At 35.4% G+C, this 15,501-nt stretch overlaps 1 protein-coding gene and 1 pseudogene across 2 annotated transcripts; both read right to left on the minus strand.

Annotated features, from left to right (window-relative positions):
• Positions 1-1,493: 1,493 nt before the first annotated feature.
• LOC102601321 (putative disease resistance RPP13-like protein 1) lies at positions 1,494-7,184 on the minus strand (annotated as a pseudogene).
• A 1,843-nt stretch (positions 7,185-9,027) lies between these two features.
• Positions 9,028-15,291, minus strand: LOC107057650 (putative disease resistance RPP13-like protein 1). Of its 2 annotated transcripts, none has more exons than XM_015303289.1 (4): positions 11,883-15,291; positions 9,914-10,125; positions 9,645-9,770; positions 9,028-9,479 (listed from the first exon to the last, which is right to left on the minus strand). In XM_015303289.1, exon 1 carries the CDS (start codon positions 15,266-15,268, stop codon positions 11,912-11,914), a length of 3,357 nt encoding a protein of 1,118 aa, XP_015158775.1. In that variant the 5' UTR covers positions 15,269-15,291; the 3' UTR covers positions 9,028-9,479; positions 9,645-9,770; positions 9,914-10,125; positions 11,883-11,911. The 2 variants fall into 2 exon arrangements, with proteins under 2 accessions (XP_015158775.1, XP_015158778.1); XM_015303292.1 differs by having other exon boundaries at positions 9,645-9,773.
• Between the last annotated feature and the right edge of the window lie 210 nt (positions 15,292-15,501).

The raw sequence follows: 15,501 nt of genomic DNA on the forward strand, positions 1-15,501 counted from the left end.
TTGAGATTTATACTATTTTATTAGATATTAAAAAATAAATTTATTTTCCATTTTTATAAAATTAAGTAAAACTTATAACGTTGTTTTCATAATTAAAATTAAAAATACATTCTCTCATACTCATTTTAAGTCAAACGTTTAATTTATATTTGATTAAGGAATAATATAATTATAAGTAAGATTAAATAAATAAGAGTAATCATTTAAAATTTATAAATAAATACAATTGTCGCGATATTTTTCAATCTTGATAATTATTTTCTCGACACGAATTTTATTGCTACAATATGATTGGATTTAGAAGTATTCCTTAGTTAGTTGAAAAATTAAATAACGTTTATATACAACAATGACAGAGACAAAACTCATATAGTTTTAAAAAATACATTCTCTCATACTTATTTTAATGTTATGTCAAACATATACTTACTCGATTTTATTGTTTGTGTTGAGGTAGAGTTGAAATTTTTTTAGTTGCTTATATCTGATCCGACCCATTTATATTTGACCCACTCCGCCCACCCCGCTTATATGAATACTAATAGTGTCCTTACTTATCATTTTGAACCCCCTCGATGGAAATCCTGCATCCGCCACTGTCGTGAGGAAGGAAAAAGAAGCAAGGGAAACGCAAATAAGATGTTCAACATCGAAGCAATGTTTCAAAATCCAAAATTTAACAAAACATGCTTTTTCATTCGTGTAAAAGTAAAAGGCTTAAAATTTTAGAAAAGCAAACAGTGGAATTTCTTAGTTGTGGTGCTGCCACGTAGGTGAGTCTAGGATCCTATTTTATATATATGATATACAAGTTGTTGGCACATGCTTGTGATACATTTACTGTAATAATCCTAATTTATTTATTTCCCTCATTACCATAAGACCAAACTACAAAATTAACAAAACAAAAAAAGCAAGACAATATATACCTCAAGCATAAATAAATCAATGGAGATTCAAGAGTGACTGTTGTAGGGAATTATTCTACACTACATTCACGTAAGCCCTCTCAAAAATTGTGGTACAAAAATCAGAAACGAAGGAAAATAGTAGAAGAACTTTTCATGCAAAATTTCAATACATAAACACATGTAAGAACACAAATACAAATCAAATAATTAACTAAATATGGTAGTACATACCGAAAGAGGTTTAAAATTGAAAAGTTTCATACATGTGTCCATTGTAGTATTTTGTTCGTCCCAAACGATAATTCTCATAGTAGTTTTGTCAATATTTAAGTAAAACAGAATTTGTTGCCTCTGAATGTGCCATGTCACCGGGATGAAGGTTTTCTTTATATGATATATGATTTCCTAACAACTCGTTATCCAAATAGTATACTGAAACTTTCTATTTAAAATATTTAATTTTAATTAGTTTTAAAAGAAGTACTGTGTGGTTTAATTTTAAGTATTTTTTTTCTTTAGTAAAACATAAGAAGTTAGAGGAAAATGACTTCTTGCCTATTTCTTTTGTCAATAAGAATCAAATAAGATCTAAACGTCAAATGTTATTATGGTGTGTAACAATAACAATCATTCGCTATAGCAGCCAAAAAAATATCCGTCATTATAAAGAGGTCCAATTTTTGTCTTTCGTAATTACACTTATAATCTCAATCCTCAACATTCTTAAGGAAAAAATAGAAATATTTGCTGCTTCACCTTAACTAAGATCATATGCATAACTTGAAATAACATCACTTACTATATATATACATACAAAATAAAATTCCATCTGATGCTTCAAACTCGCGCACAACAGAGTAATATCGAGGATGAAGTATTACCAAACTCGTGGACGACACCATCTGGACATATCAACTTGGCCTTGTAACACTGCTGGTCTAAATGCAGGTTAGCATTTCAAGCATAATCATTCTTTGAGCCAGAGGAGCACATTTTAGACATACTGCCGGAAGGAAATCTCGCAGTAAACATGTTTACCTGTTAGAGGCACAAAATGATACAATGGGAATTTGAGCAATTACAGTTTCTCAATTTTGAAGTGCAGCTGGAGCAGTGAAAAATCATCAGAGGTTCATACGCGAAAAACTCCTTGCTCAATATATCCTTATCGGACTGATGAAAGAAAAGTGAAATTCGAGAGAAAAGAGAAAGTAGCTTTCTTCACCTACACTCTGCGGACAGATCACATATGAGCTGATATTTGTCTATTCAGTAGAGAATTTTGGCACAACTGACGAAAGAAAGAAAAAAGATGGTTAAGTTGAGATCAGATAATAAAGTTAAGATTATGCTTAGGCTTTTAGATGTTAAGTTATGGGAAGACAAGCTTTCTGTCTCGTGTGCATTTGAACTCTCTCCGTAGAAATATCAAAAATCAAGAGTTGAACATGTGCATTACTCTAAAGTCTAAACCATCTCCTCCTTCCTCAACCCACGGGAAAAAGAAGCAATACGTTCTTTGATAAAGTTAGAAGAAAACCTGGATGTAGTCCATTTCAAGTGAACATTTTTAAGCCGGTGAACTTGGTAGAGCAATTGAATGTTAATCAAGGTTGAACTGCACAATACACAGAACTTGTGTCAGCCTCAGCTATAACAAGCCAAGCTAATATAAAAAAAAAGGAGATAGGAAAAGAAGACTCAGAGCAAGTTTAAAGATTACATTAGTTGCAACGTATCACCTTATAGTCATCTAAAATTAGAATGAAAATGCTTCGCTCCACACAGTGGCAATAGATGATCCACACTGTTCAACACTACTAAGAAAAACAAGAAGAAATAACAAACAAGGAAAAGGAATGTAAACAGGAAAACGGAGACAGGAAACAAACTTTGTGTCTTGTATACCTCTGAATTCTATTAGAGCTATGCATTTATGAGTGAACAAGAATACATGAAGTGCTATCAACTTTCCGAAGCAAATAATTTCAATTCCTACTTTTACCAGCTTTCGGTTTATCACCTTTTTTGCTGTCATCTAAAATTAAATTCATCCCGATCCAAAGATAATTCCTCAGCTTCACAGTGGCAATAGACGCTTTGTGCTGCTCAAGGATTTAACAAAGGAAAAGAATTAACAAGCAAGAAAAGGGAAGTAATCAGAAAAATAAATGAAAAAATAAAGAATTTTAACTTACAATTTATCAGAGCACCATTTTTTTTAATCATTACTGGGATTCCAAATCAATAAATATGGTGGGAATATGAGCAATTTTTGGCCAGTAATCCCCCTTGTTAAATTCTAGGAGTGGTTTGAGCAATGGGCATTTGGAAATATATAGATTAGAGATAGAAGGGGGCATCCCCGATTCGGGAAGAGATTGGACATTAGAGCAATTCCAAATGCGCAGCTCAGAGAGGGAGGAGGGCAACCCCGATTCGGGAAGAGATTGGAGATTAGAGCAATGTTGGATGGTCAACTTAGAGAGGGAAGAGGGCATCCCTGATTCGGGAAGAGATTGGAGACTATGGCAATCCCGAATCTCTAGATGTCGAAGCCACGTGAGACGCTGAAGACCTTCGGTCGGTAGTGAATGAAGATCATGATTGCGAAATAATTTTAGCTCAGAAAGAGAGGAAGGAAGCCCTTCTTCCAGCAATGACTGCATTTGAGGTAAATTATTAGCAAATAGGTACTCAAGAGAGGTGAGGCTTTTGAGAAGTTGGCTGCTTAATGTTTTCAGATTCCATATGCTAAGCCTTCGAATAGAGCAAGGCAACTCCCATTTTTCACCAGCAAGAACCACTTCGTCGCTACCATCATGGTGGATAGTTAAATCTCTGAGACAGGGGAGTCTCTGTAAATGCCACTCTTTTCGGCCATTCACCAGTTTCTTACAACAGGAGATCCAAAGTTGTTGTAAATTGAAGGGCAATCCTCCTACAGGAAAGGACTCTATTTGTGAACAATTAACCAGTTTCAGTTCCTTAAGAGATGGAAGGAGTTGTTGCATATGTTCTGGCAGCGAATTCAGCTTCTCGCAGTTGTAAATATGCAATGATGTCATCTGAGTCCCACATGCCACTGAAAGTATTTCAAGATTATCACAATCTCTAATACTGACTGTTTCAGTGGCAGTAGGAATCAAAAACCTAGTAAGGTTGTTGCAACTTCTTACACTCAAAGAGCGTGCTCTCGGGAGAAACTCGGGTGAATCACATCCTACTAGAGACAATTCCTTCAGACAAATAGCATTGATCGGCGCCTCCAATTTCAGTTCCCTACAACCAGAGATTCTTATTCTCTTCAAGGTACTCGGCAGAATGCTAATAGGTAAGGAGGCAAGAGACTTACAATCAGTAATATCTAATTTAACAATCTGTTTCATTCCCTCAAGTTGAGACGTAAACAATTGAGCATCATCAAAAACAACTCCAACCTTAGGAGAATTAGCAACTTCAAATTCTTTCAAATTTGAAAGTTGGATAGGTGTCTCCAAACTGAGTTCAGGGCATTTTGATATCCTCAATCTTCTCAGAGAAGAAAGATTTTCAGGCAACTTCCCAATCAACTTTGGGCAACCATCAATCGAAAGTTCCTCAAGTACAGGGAACTCTCCCTTCCCCAGTACACCCCACTGCTTCCACTCCAGCATCTCTGCGAATTCAAGCTGCTCAAGAGAATTAAATGGCTTTGTGGAGGATGAACTACCATAGAACTCTTCAGTCACCTCTGTTATTTGATGCATCCCTCTAATGGTAAGGAATTTTAAACAAGGAAGCTGTCCTAGCGCTGGCAAGGAATAACAGTCTTTGCCGTTGCTAAGAGACAAGTCTATTAGCTTATGAAATGAAGGATCACCTAGCCAATTTGGAAATTTTGTTCCTCTATAGCCAGTTATTCGGAGTTCTTTTATGTTTGTATTTGGTTGTAGCTCATCAAGTATGTCTCTTTCAGTTCGTGAATTGTCAGCATCACTTCCACTCCACTCCAAAGATAACCTTTCAACATGTTTCTTTTCCCTCATGTTTGCCTTCAGAGATTCCCTTCTATCTACCACATGTTGCAACCCAAGAATTGATAGAGATCCATACAAGTTATGCAGTTCACCCAAATCTTCCATTCTCGAACCACTACGACCACTTAGAAGAAACTTGGCTCCCACTAGCACATGGAGACTTTTCAACTTGCTTAGATGTAGGGGTGTCGTCAAATAAGCTTCGCTAATGTCAAGGTGACGCAAGTTGATCAATTTTTCCATATGCAGAGGTAGCTCCTTAAGATAACTACAATATGACAAGAGAAGTGTCTCTAAGTTGTACAGTACACAAATTGAATCTGGCAACTTTTTTATATTTGTCCAAGAAAAGTCCAAAAACCTTAGGTGCTTTAATTTAATAAACAAGTCATTTGGCAACTCCTCATTCTTATAATGAGACAATGATAGTGCCCTCAAAGATGTTAGTCTTGGCAATATGTCATGCAGCACCCTCTTGCTAAGATGGCACCAACGCAGCTGGATATTGATGGGAAGCAATGTCCTCAATTGCTCCAATTTGTTGAGGGTTTTCAGTTTACCAAAATCACCATCACCCATTGAATATGACAAGTGTCGAGTTTGTTCCAACATATGAGATCCTTGGTTCTCTTCCAACCTGATACACAGATTTGAAGATGCAATTTGGGCCAAATCATTGACAAGGTCATGCATTAAGAATTCCCCGGATTCCATTCAGAAGACTCTCGGACCTTTTCAAACAATGATCTCGATCTCAACTCGAGAAAGTATTGGTTAGCTGAATGCAACTGCTGTACAAGACCATTAGCAATCCACAGGTGAATAACTTGTTCTTTGCTAAACAGATGATCTTTTGGATATATTGCACAAAAAGCAAAACATTGCTTTAAATGTGGACGAAGATCATTGTAGCTCAACATCAATGCTGGTAAGATTCCATTTGAATGACGTGGCAGCTCCCATATTTCACTTCCTAAAATGTCTCTCCACTCATTCACCTCGAATTTTGGAGCGTAAAATGCCAGCAAGTGTCTTTTAGAGCTAATGGCAATCCTTTGCACTTGTTTTGCAATTTGTTTTCCAACCTCTTGAAATTCTGAATATTCCTCAGGATCCCTATTTTCAAATGTATGCCGCTTGAATAGAGCCCAAGAGACTTCACTAGACAGAGTCCCCACATTGATTACTCCACAACCCATCATCAAGGCAACACTCTCCTTACGTGTCGTCACAATGATCTTACTTCCTACATCTCCTTGTACAAAAAGATTTCTCAAGTCATCCCACTCTTTATAGTTTTCATTCCACACGTCATCTAGGACAATAAGAAACTTTTTTCCCTTTAAGCCTTCCTTCAATTTGACTTGAAGTTGATTCAGATTGTTATCAACCGTTAAACCAACTTCTTGAAGTAACTCCTTTGTTATTCTGACAATATCATATGGTTCAGACACACAGATCCAAGCTTTCAAACCAAAATGTTTTTTTACTTTCTCATCATTGTAAACAGCTTTAGCAAGTGTGGTCTTGCCCACGCCCCCCATTCCAACAACAGGAACTACAGTCGGATTTTTTCCGTTTCCATCCTCAGACAACAAACGGTCAATCAGTTCCTTTATTTCATTCTGCCTGCCTAAGATATCAGATTCATCAACAACAGAAGTTGAAGATTCCCTTGTTTCTTGTTTACCCGAATCGAGATACTTGGTTAGATCTAGGCGACCAATTTTCTTTTCCAACTCCTCCAACGTTTCAATGGTGTCTTCCAACTTATCCTTTATGTTAAGAAAAAAATCATCACTCAAGCACAGGTTGCAGTCACTTACCTGTTGATTGCTTGTTTCTCCAAGATTTTGATGCTGACTTTCCACCTTTAGTCTCAAAACCTCATAATTGACTTCTTCTATTAAGTTTTCAGCGCCGTCCACAGCTTCTTGAAGCTCATTAAGCCACTGGCTCACATATGGATTTGATGCTTTCTTATTCTCTGCATCACTTAACACAGCCTGAAGGCCAAGCAAAGTCATCCTCAGCTTCTTTAAGAGCCGAACATCACGCTTGTCCATCTTAAACATCTTCAGCAGATCACCATTAGGAGCAAGCCTATCAAAGAGAACATTCAAAGCTGAACAGAGAAATGCACCACCAACTGCTAAGCCAATCTCCATTTCTGAAATCTGCAAAGCAAAACAGGAAACCCCAAAATGATTATAAGAATTTGGAGAAGATTACTGTTTCTTTACTAAGAGCTTTATTTTACCTCTTGAATGATAAGAGTAATTTGCAAATATGAATGATCACTGATTTCTTTCTCTCTCTCTTGCTAGTGGTTTTACTTGTAATTGGTACAACTATGTCTGCTACTATTAACTATTGTCCTTTTTTTCTCTTTTCCAAAAGTATGACTATTCATTACTCAATTTAATAATTGAAGCAAGAGATAACGGGAAAGGGGTCGTTTGGTGTGATGGATAAGACGAGTTAATTCAGGAGTATTTTTTAGTGCCCATTAGGGATCGTTTGGTTTGAAGACAAGTTATGTTAGGATTAGTTATCATATGATAAGTTATGCCGAGATAAGTTATGAAATGATTAGTTTTGCTGATTTATTGGTTTGTCATTGTCAAATAATATGCATGATATAATTTTTAAGAATAAGGGATCATTTGGTGTGATGGATAAAAGGAATTAATCCTAGAATAATTTTTTAGTGCCCTTTAATTCGTTGTTTGGTTATAAAGGCTGGGATAAATTATCCCAAGATTAACAATTAGTCTTGGGATAAGTTATCCCTCCTGGGGTGGAATAGTAACCCGACATAACTTATCCTGGGATAAAGTATGTAAAATAACAAAAATACCACCCTTAAACTCTCTTTTATACATTCATGTATATTAACATAATTTTTAACAATATTCACAACCTTAATTATTCATTGGTTTTATGATATTATATTTTTCTATTAAAAAATTGCATTTTATAAATATAATTTTTATTTATGAATACATTATAAGTTGAACTTATTTGCCTAATTCTTATGTTTATTTATATTTTGATTTCTCTTAAAATGTTCAATCCACTACTAAATTACAGATTTTTAATTATGCTTCTGAAACACCTTGAACAGCTCACCCTTAGGAGCAAGCCTATCAAAGAGAACATTCAAAGCTGAAGAGAGAAATGCCACCACCAACTGCTAAGCCAATCTCCATTTCTGAAACCTGAAAAACAAAACAAAGAATCACAAAATGGTTTAATATTTCTACTAGTAATAGATTTAATTTACCTGTTGAATGCTAGAGCAATATGCAAACAATATACTGACTGTCTGCTAATTAATTTGCAATTGTTATACCAATTTTGGAGAATGACTTTTCTCTCTTAGCTGTGTCCTTCTTCACTTTGAGGCATATATATTAAAAAACTAAAAATAACAGAACTTGTTATATTTTAATTGAATCAAACTTGTAACTTTTGGCTTGATTATCAAATTCCATACAATAATAATAAATTATTGGTGGACACCACCATTATATAAAGGTAAATGAGTAAATTATAAGTAGTGGTTATAACAAACTGTTTTTTAAATAATTTTTCATAGAAGATGCCTTTTTTGAAGTTAAAATCTAACCACTACATTGTCTTGTTTTCAACACTTAAATTTATTTTTTAAAAAGTCATTTGATTTAATTCAATGATTACACTAATCTCCTATTAATTTAATTCAACGACCTTCATACGATTGGTCTCTTCAATCAACTAGCATTAGCTTTAAAAAATGACCAGAAACTTCCTACTAATTGTTTACTTTGAGTTGGGTTTTTTTTTTCTTGAAATTAATGTGTTTTAAAAGTATTCCTTTTATAATTTTCTCTTTATTTGATGAAATCAAATACTATGAAAAGATAGCCCAAGCAGAAAGGCACCCTCTTTTGCTCTAGAAAAATTCATAGGTTGCCACAATATATTCGACTTTTCAGGACAAGTTCAGACGGATTTTATGTCTTTACCCTGTTAAGTATTTTGTTTTCTTCTATAACATAAAAAGTCAAGAGGAAATGACTTCTTGCATATTTCTTTTATCAATAACCACCAAATAAGATCTAAACGTCAAATATTATTAAGGTGTGTAACAATAGCAATCATTCATTATAGCAGCCAAAAAGATGTCCGTCACTATAAAGTGGTCCAACTTTGTCTTTCGTAATTATACTAAACTAACTTCACTTGTAATCTCAATCCTGAACATTCTCAAGGACAACATAGCAATATTTGCTGCTTCAACTCAACTAAGATCATATACAACATACAAAATAAAATTCCATCTGATGCTACAAACTCTCACACAACAGAGCAATGTTGAGGATGGAAGTATTACCAAACACGTGGACGACACCATCTGGACATACCAACTTGACCTTGTAGCACTGCTGGTCTAAATGCAGGTTCAGCATTTCAAGCCAACCGTTTTAAGCAGTCATTCTTTTGAGTTTGAGGAGCACATCTTAGACATACAACTAGAAGGAACTCTCACGATCCAAATGTTTACCTGATAAAGACCACAACAGTTAAAATTACTCGAACACAAAATGATAAAATGGGCATTTGAGCAATTAAAGTTTCTCAATTTTGAAGAGCAGCTGTAGCAGTGAACAACAACAATCAGAGTTTAATACACAAAAATATCCTATTTTTCTGAGATTGAAATGCCTACCATTCTTTCGGTAGATGGAAGGAATTCTAGCATTGGTTCTGGTGGCAAACTTCAGCTGTCTCGATGAGGAAATGACATCGTATCTTGGCAGAGAAACTGATCAATCGAACCTTGTACTTTGTTGAGCTGCTGACAGAAGAGAAGAGAATAGAAATGATCTTCACGTGCTATAGGAGAAACTCCTTGTACAAAAGTTTGCTCAATATTTCACTTCTCAGTCAGATAAAAGAAAAGTAGTAGTGTCAAATTCCAGCGAAAAGAGAAAGTACCTTTCTGCACCTACATTCTGTTGACCGATCACAGTTGAGCTAAATATTTGCCTATTCAAAAGTTAGCATGTGCATTACTCTAAACCACTTCCTCCGTCCACAACTTATTGTGATATGTTGGAAGAAAACCTGGACCCCTTATCCCTGTGGAAGACACAAGAAATGGGGAACAATGCCGAACAACTTTTCATGATGGCAAAAATTTTCCCAGACTGAGAGATTTTGAGGGAGAACATAGGTTAAAATACAAGAAACAATAATCTTAAAAGATTACTAGCTCATTGATATTACATTAAGAAAAGAGATACTGTGAAATAGTGTTAATATTTTAAGTAAGATGAAGAGTGATATATATAATTAACAAGAATTCATGAATTGCAAATGAGATGAAAATACAAGACGATAAACATCCTGCTGACAAGATTACTAGTTCATTAATAGACGCTTTGCGCTGCTTAAAGATTTAACAAAGGAAAAGAATTAACTAACAAGCAAGGAGAAGTTGATAAAAATAAATGAATAATGAAAAAAGAAAGAATTATAATTACATATATCAGAGCACCATTTCTCTAAATCATTACTGGTATCCCTATCAATAATTATGGTGGAAAAATGAGCAATTCAAAATGGAGATAATGGCAGTCCCAGATAGCTAGATATCGAAGCAACATGAGGCCTCGAAGTTGACAGACTGCTAATAGGCATGCGAACAAAGCTCCACATTGGTAACTGAAAAGATTGGAAAGCTACATATAAGGTGTAGCATTTTGTTAATGGTGTGAGGATTTCTTAATTTGGAGAATTATAGTTAAAAGGATGAATTTTAAGAAACTGTTAGATTAGTTTAATTTTTAATTATATTTCTATTTTATAAAGTTTGTATTGAATTACTGATAGACGTTAAAATTGAAACATGATTATCGTGTTATATTTTGTAAGAACTATATTTAATCAAATAAAATAATTTAAAAAAATCTTTATAATGAGATGTTAAGAATAGTAGAAAATTTCAAATTACACTTGAAAAATTCCTTTCTCAATCATGAACCCGAGCTTACTACTTGAATCACGAAAGGCGATTTTCTCACTGCCTATTCAATAATTGATTCCTCAAATAGAAACTAAAACACATTATAAATTGTGAAGTCTACAAGCTAATAATTTTCTTTAAAATGAAAATTGCCAAACCAACAATAATATAACATGCAACCAAAGCTAAACAAAATTAATTAATATTGCATCAAACGGTTGGCTATATGTGATTTACACTCCTAGCGGTATATTGCGTTAACTGTTGAGTATATATATATTAGATCAAAACATCTTCAATTACAAACTTCGATTGCAATTTCTTAATAATTCTCTTTTGATCTCATGACGTGTTAAAAACAACAGGAAAAAATATGATATTTAATATGATAACAAGGAAATTTTTTTAAATAATAATAATTATACATAAAACAATAAAATAACTTATCTAAAGCATGAATATAATACGAAAATTAAAATGTTTTTATTTGCAACTTAGATTTTTACATGAATAAATTTATTTTTATTGGTAGGTCATGCAACAACCATTGTTTTATATATATGTGCTTCCAATACATATAATCTAGATGTTCAAAGCTTTAAGTATGAAGAAATCACCGGCTTTAGGTCCCAAACAAAGCATTTTCGTACAATAATATCTAATGTCAACATAATATTAAAATAAATTATCATAATGAACAAACCGTTACAATAGAATTCATTCAAGGATTTGAAATATCAGATCTGATAAAAAATATAATTTCATAGAACATGAAAATGATCATGGTTATCAATAAAGTTGCTTAAAGTCCAACTTGTTCTTTTAAAGATTGATTTCAACCTCTGGGAAGATTTCAATATAACAAAGGAAAAAACTCAACAAACAAGCAAAGAGAAGTAATGAACAATAAAAAGCTACTGAGATAAAAAGAGTTCTTACATCTGTCAGAGTACCATTTGTTTTGATCATCACAGGTATTCCCCATTGATCTCTATAGTGGAAATATGAGCAATATTTGGCCAGTATTCCCCCTTCATAAATTCTAAACGTGGATTGAGCAATGGGCAGTGTGAAATCGATAGTTTAGAGAGGGTAGAGGGCATCCCTTTTACTGGAAGATGTTGAAGTTCAGGACAATTTGTGATGGTCAGCTCAGAGAGGGAGGAGGGAAGCGCTGATTCCGGAAGAGATTGGAGTTGACTGCAGGATCTAATCTGTAGATGCCTAAGAGAAGTGAGGCCCCGAAGACCTTCAGTTGACAGTGAATGGAGCTCATGATGGTATTGTAATGTTAGTGAAGAAAGAGACAAGGGAAGCCCTTCTTCGATCAGTGACTGGATTTGAGGTAAATTATCAGTGGATAGAGATTCAAGAGAGGTGAGGCTTTTGAGAAGTTGGCTGCTTAATGTTTTCATATTGTATATGACAAGTGATTTAATTGAGCAAGGCAACTCCCAATCAATCTCTTCGTCAGTAGAATGATGGAAGATTTTAAGTTCTCTGAGGCAAGGGAGTCTCTGTAAATGCCACTCCTTTCGATCATTCTCCAGTTTCTCACAATTCCAGATCTGAAGGACTTCTAGACTGAAAGGCAAGCCTCCTTCAGGGAAGGACTTTATTTCTGGACAATCATACAGGTTGAGATAATTAAGAGATGGAAGAAGTTCCTGCATATGTTTTGGCAGCGACTTCAGCTTCTTGCAGCTGTGAATATGCAAATTTCGCAACGTTGGAGTCCTGGATGCCACCAAAAGCATTTCAAGATTTTCACATCCAGAAATATGGAGATCTTCAGTCCCAGTAGGAATCAAAAGCCTAGTAAGGCTGTGGCACCTATTTACACTCAAATAGTGTGCTCTTGGGACCAGCTCAGGTGATATCTCATTCATAGAATTACATTCAGTTAGTACCAGACTCTTGAGAAACATCTCACTAGCTGACGGCTCCAATTTCAATTGATCACAATCAGATATCTCTATTTTCTTCAAGGTTTTCGGCAGACTGCTAATATGAAAGGAGGTAAGAGAGTGACAACTTCTGATAATTAATGACTCTAGCTGCGTCATTCCTTGAAGTTGGGATGCAAATAGCTCAGCGTGATCAAAAAGAACCCCAACCTTTAAAGAACCGAAAACTTTAAACCATTTTAGACTTGAAAGTTGGATAGGTGTCTCCAAAATAAATTCCGGACAATTTGAAATTGTCAATCCTGTCAAAGAACAAAGATTTCCAGGCAATTTCCCCATCAACTTGGGACAGTTGTTAATTGAAAGGATCTGAAGTGCAGGGAACTCTCCACTTCCTAGTACGTGCCATTGCTTCCACCCGTTCATCCAATTAAATTCAAGCCATTCCAGAGAGTTAAATGGCTTTATTGAAGATGGGCTACCATAGAATTCTTCGGTCACCTCTGTTATTCGATCCATATACTCAATGGTGAGGGATTTCAAAGAAGGAAGTTGTCCTAGTGCTGGCAAGGAATCACAGTTGTTGCAGTGGCTAAGAGACAACATCACTAGCTTAAGAAAGGAAAGATCAGCCAGCCAGTTTGGAAATTTTGTCCCTCTATATCCAGAGATTTCCAGTTCTTTTATGTTTGTGTTTGGTTGTAGTTCATCGAATATGTCTCTTTCAGTTTGTGAATTGTCAGCAATACTTTTACCCCACGACAATGATAACCTCTCAATATGTTCCTTTTCCCTCATGTTTGACTTCAAAGCTTCCCTTCTATCAACCACATTTTGCAACTCTACAATTGATAGAGATCCATACAAGTTGTGTAGTTCACCCAAATCTTTGAGTTTCAAACCACTTTGAAGACATTTAACTCCTAATAGCACCTGAAGGCTTTTCAACTTACTAGGATGTAGCGGCAATTTCAACTGAGAACAGCGCCTAATGTCAAGGTAACGCAAGTTGATCAAATTTCCCATCTGCAGCGGTAACTCCTCAAGATAATCACAAGACGACACGATAAGTGTCTCTAAGTTGTACAACACACAAATTAAATCTGGTAACTGTTTTATCTCTGTCCAAGAAAGGTCCAAAAATCTTAGGAGTTTTAATTTGATAAATAAGTCATTTGGTACCTCCTTGATGTCATAACGAGAAAATGACAATGCCCTTAAGAATGTTAGTCTTGGAAGTATGTTATGCAGCACCCTCTTGCTTAGATTAACTGAAAACGAATGGAGCCGGAAATTTATCGGAAGCAATGTCCTTAACTGCTCCAATTTGTAGAGGGTTTTCAATTTACCAAAATCACCATCTCCTATTGTAAATGGCGAAAAGTTACCATCACCCGTGGAATACGACAAGTGTCGAGTTCGTTCCAACATATGAGATCCTTCGATGTCTTCTAACCTGGTACAATGTTTTGAAGATGCAATTTGGGCAAGATCGTTGACAAGGTCATGCATAACGAATTTCTCACCATCCATTTCAGAATATATGTCCAAGTCCTGCCTTACCCCTCTCTTCCATGCAAAAGAATCAGGGACCCTGTCTAACAATGATCTTGATCTCAACTCGAGAATGTACTGGTTGCCTAGTTCTTCAACCGTTTCATCTTTTTGCAACTTCTGTACTAGACCATTAGCGATCCACAGTTGAATGATTTGTTCTCTGTAAAATTGATAATCTTTTGGAAATATTGCGCAATAGGAAAAGCATCGCTTCAAATGTGGGGGAAGCTCATTGTAGCTCAACATCAATGCTGGTAAGATTCCATTGTCTGGAAGCTCCCATATTTCACTTCTCAAAATGCGTTTCCACTCTTCAATCGTTGATTTTGAGCGTAACATCCCAGCAAGGGTCTTTATAGCTAAAGGCAATCCTTTGCATTTCTCTGCAATTTTCTTTCCAATCTCTTCAAGTTCTAGATGTTCCTCAGGATCCCTGTTTTCTAATGAATGTCGTTTGAATAAAGCCCAAGAGACTTCATTAGACAGAATTCCCACATTCATTGCCCCACCACCCATCATCAAGGCAACACTCTCCTTACGTGTTGTCACAATGATCTTACTTCCGAGATCTCCTTGCACAAAAAGATTTCTCAAGTCATCCCACTCATTATAGTTGTCATTCCAAACATCATCTAGAACAATAAGAAACTTTTTGCCTTTTAAGCTCTCCTTCAATTTGATCTGAATCTGATTTATATTATCATCAACCTGTCTTACAATCTCTTGAAGCAATCCTTTTGCTATCCTGAAAGCATCATATTGTTCAGACACACAAAACCAAGCTTTCAAATCAAAATGGTCGTTCACCTTCTCATCATTGTAAACAGCTTTAGCAAGTGTTGTCTTGCCCACGCCCCCCATTCCAACAACAGGGATTACAGTCAAACTTCCCGCCCATTCCAACAATAGGAACTACAGTCAGGTTTCCTCCACTTGCATCTTCAGACAATAAACGGTCAATCAAATCCTTTATTTCACTCTGCCTACCAAAGATATCAGATTCATCAACCACAGAAGTTGAAGGTCTTCTAGTATCTTGCTTACCCGAATCAAGACACGATTTCAGGTCAAGCCAACCAATTTGCTTTTGCAAC

This window comes from Solanum tuberosum, unplaced genomic scaffold (genome assembly GCF_000226075.1).
Source record: "Solanum tuberosum cultivar DM 1-3 516 R44 unplaced genomic scaffold, SolTub_3.0 scf00017, whole genome shotgun sequence".
Classification (NCBI taxonomy): domain Eukaryota; kingdom Viridiplantae; phylum Streptophyta; class Magnoliopsida; order Solanales; family Solanaceae; genus Solanum; species Solanum tuberosum.

What these genes read in the sequence shown, in the direction of transcription:
- LOC107057650 (XM_015303289.1), bottom strand. Translation starts at nt 15,268, where the DNA reads ATGGGGGGCGTGGGCAAGACAACACTTGCTAAAGCTGTTTACAATGAT.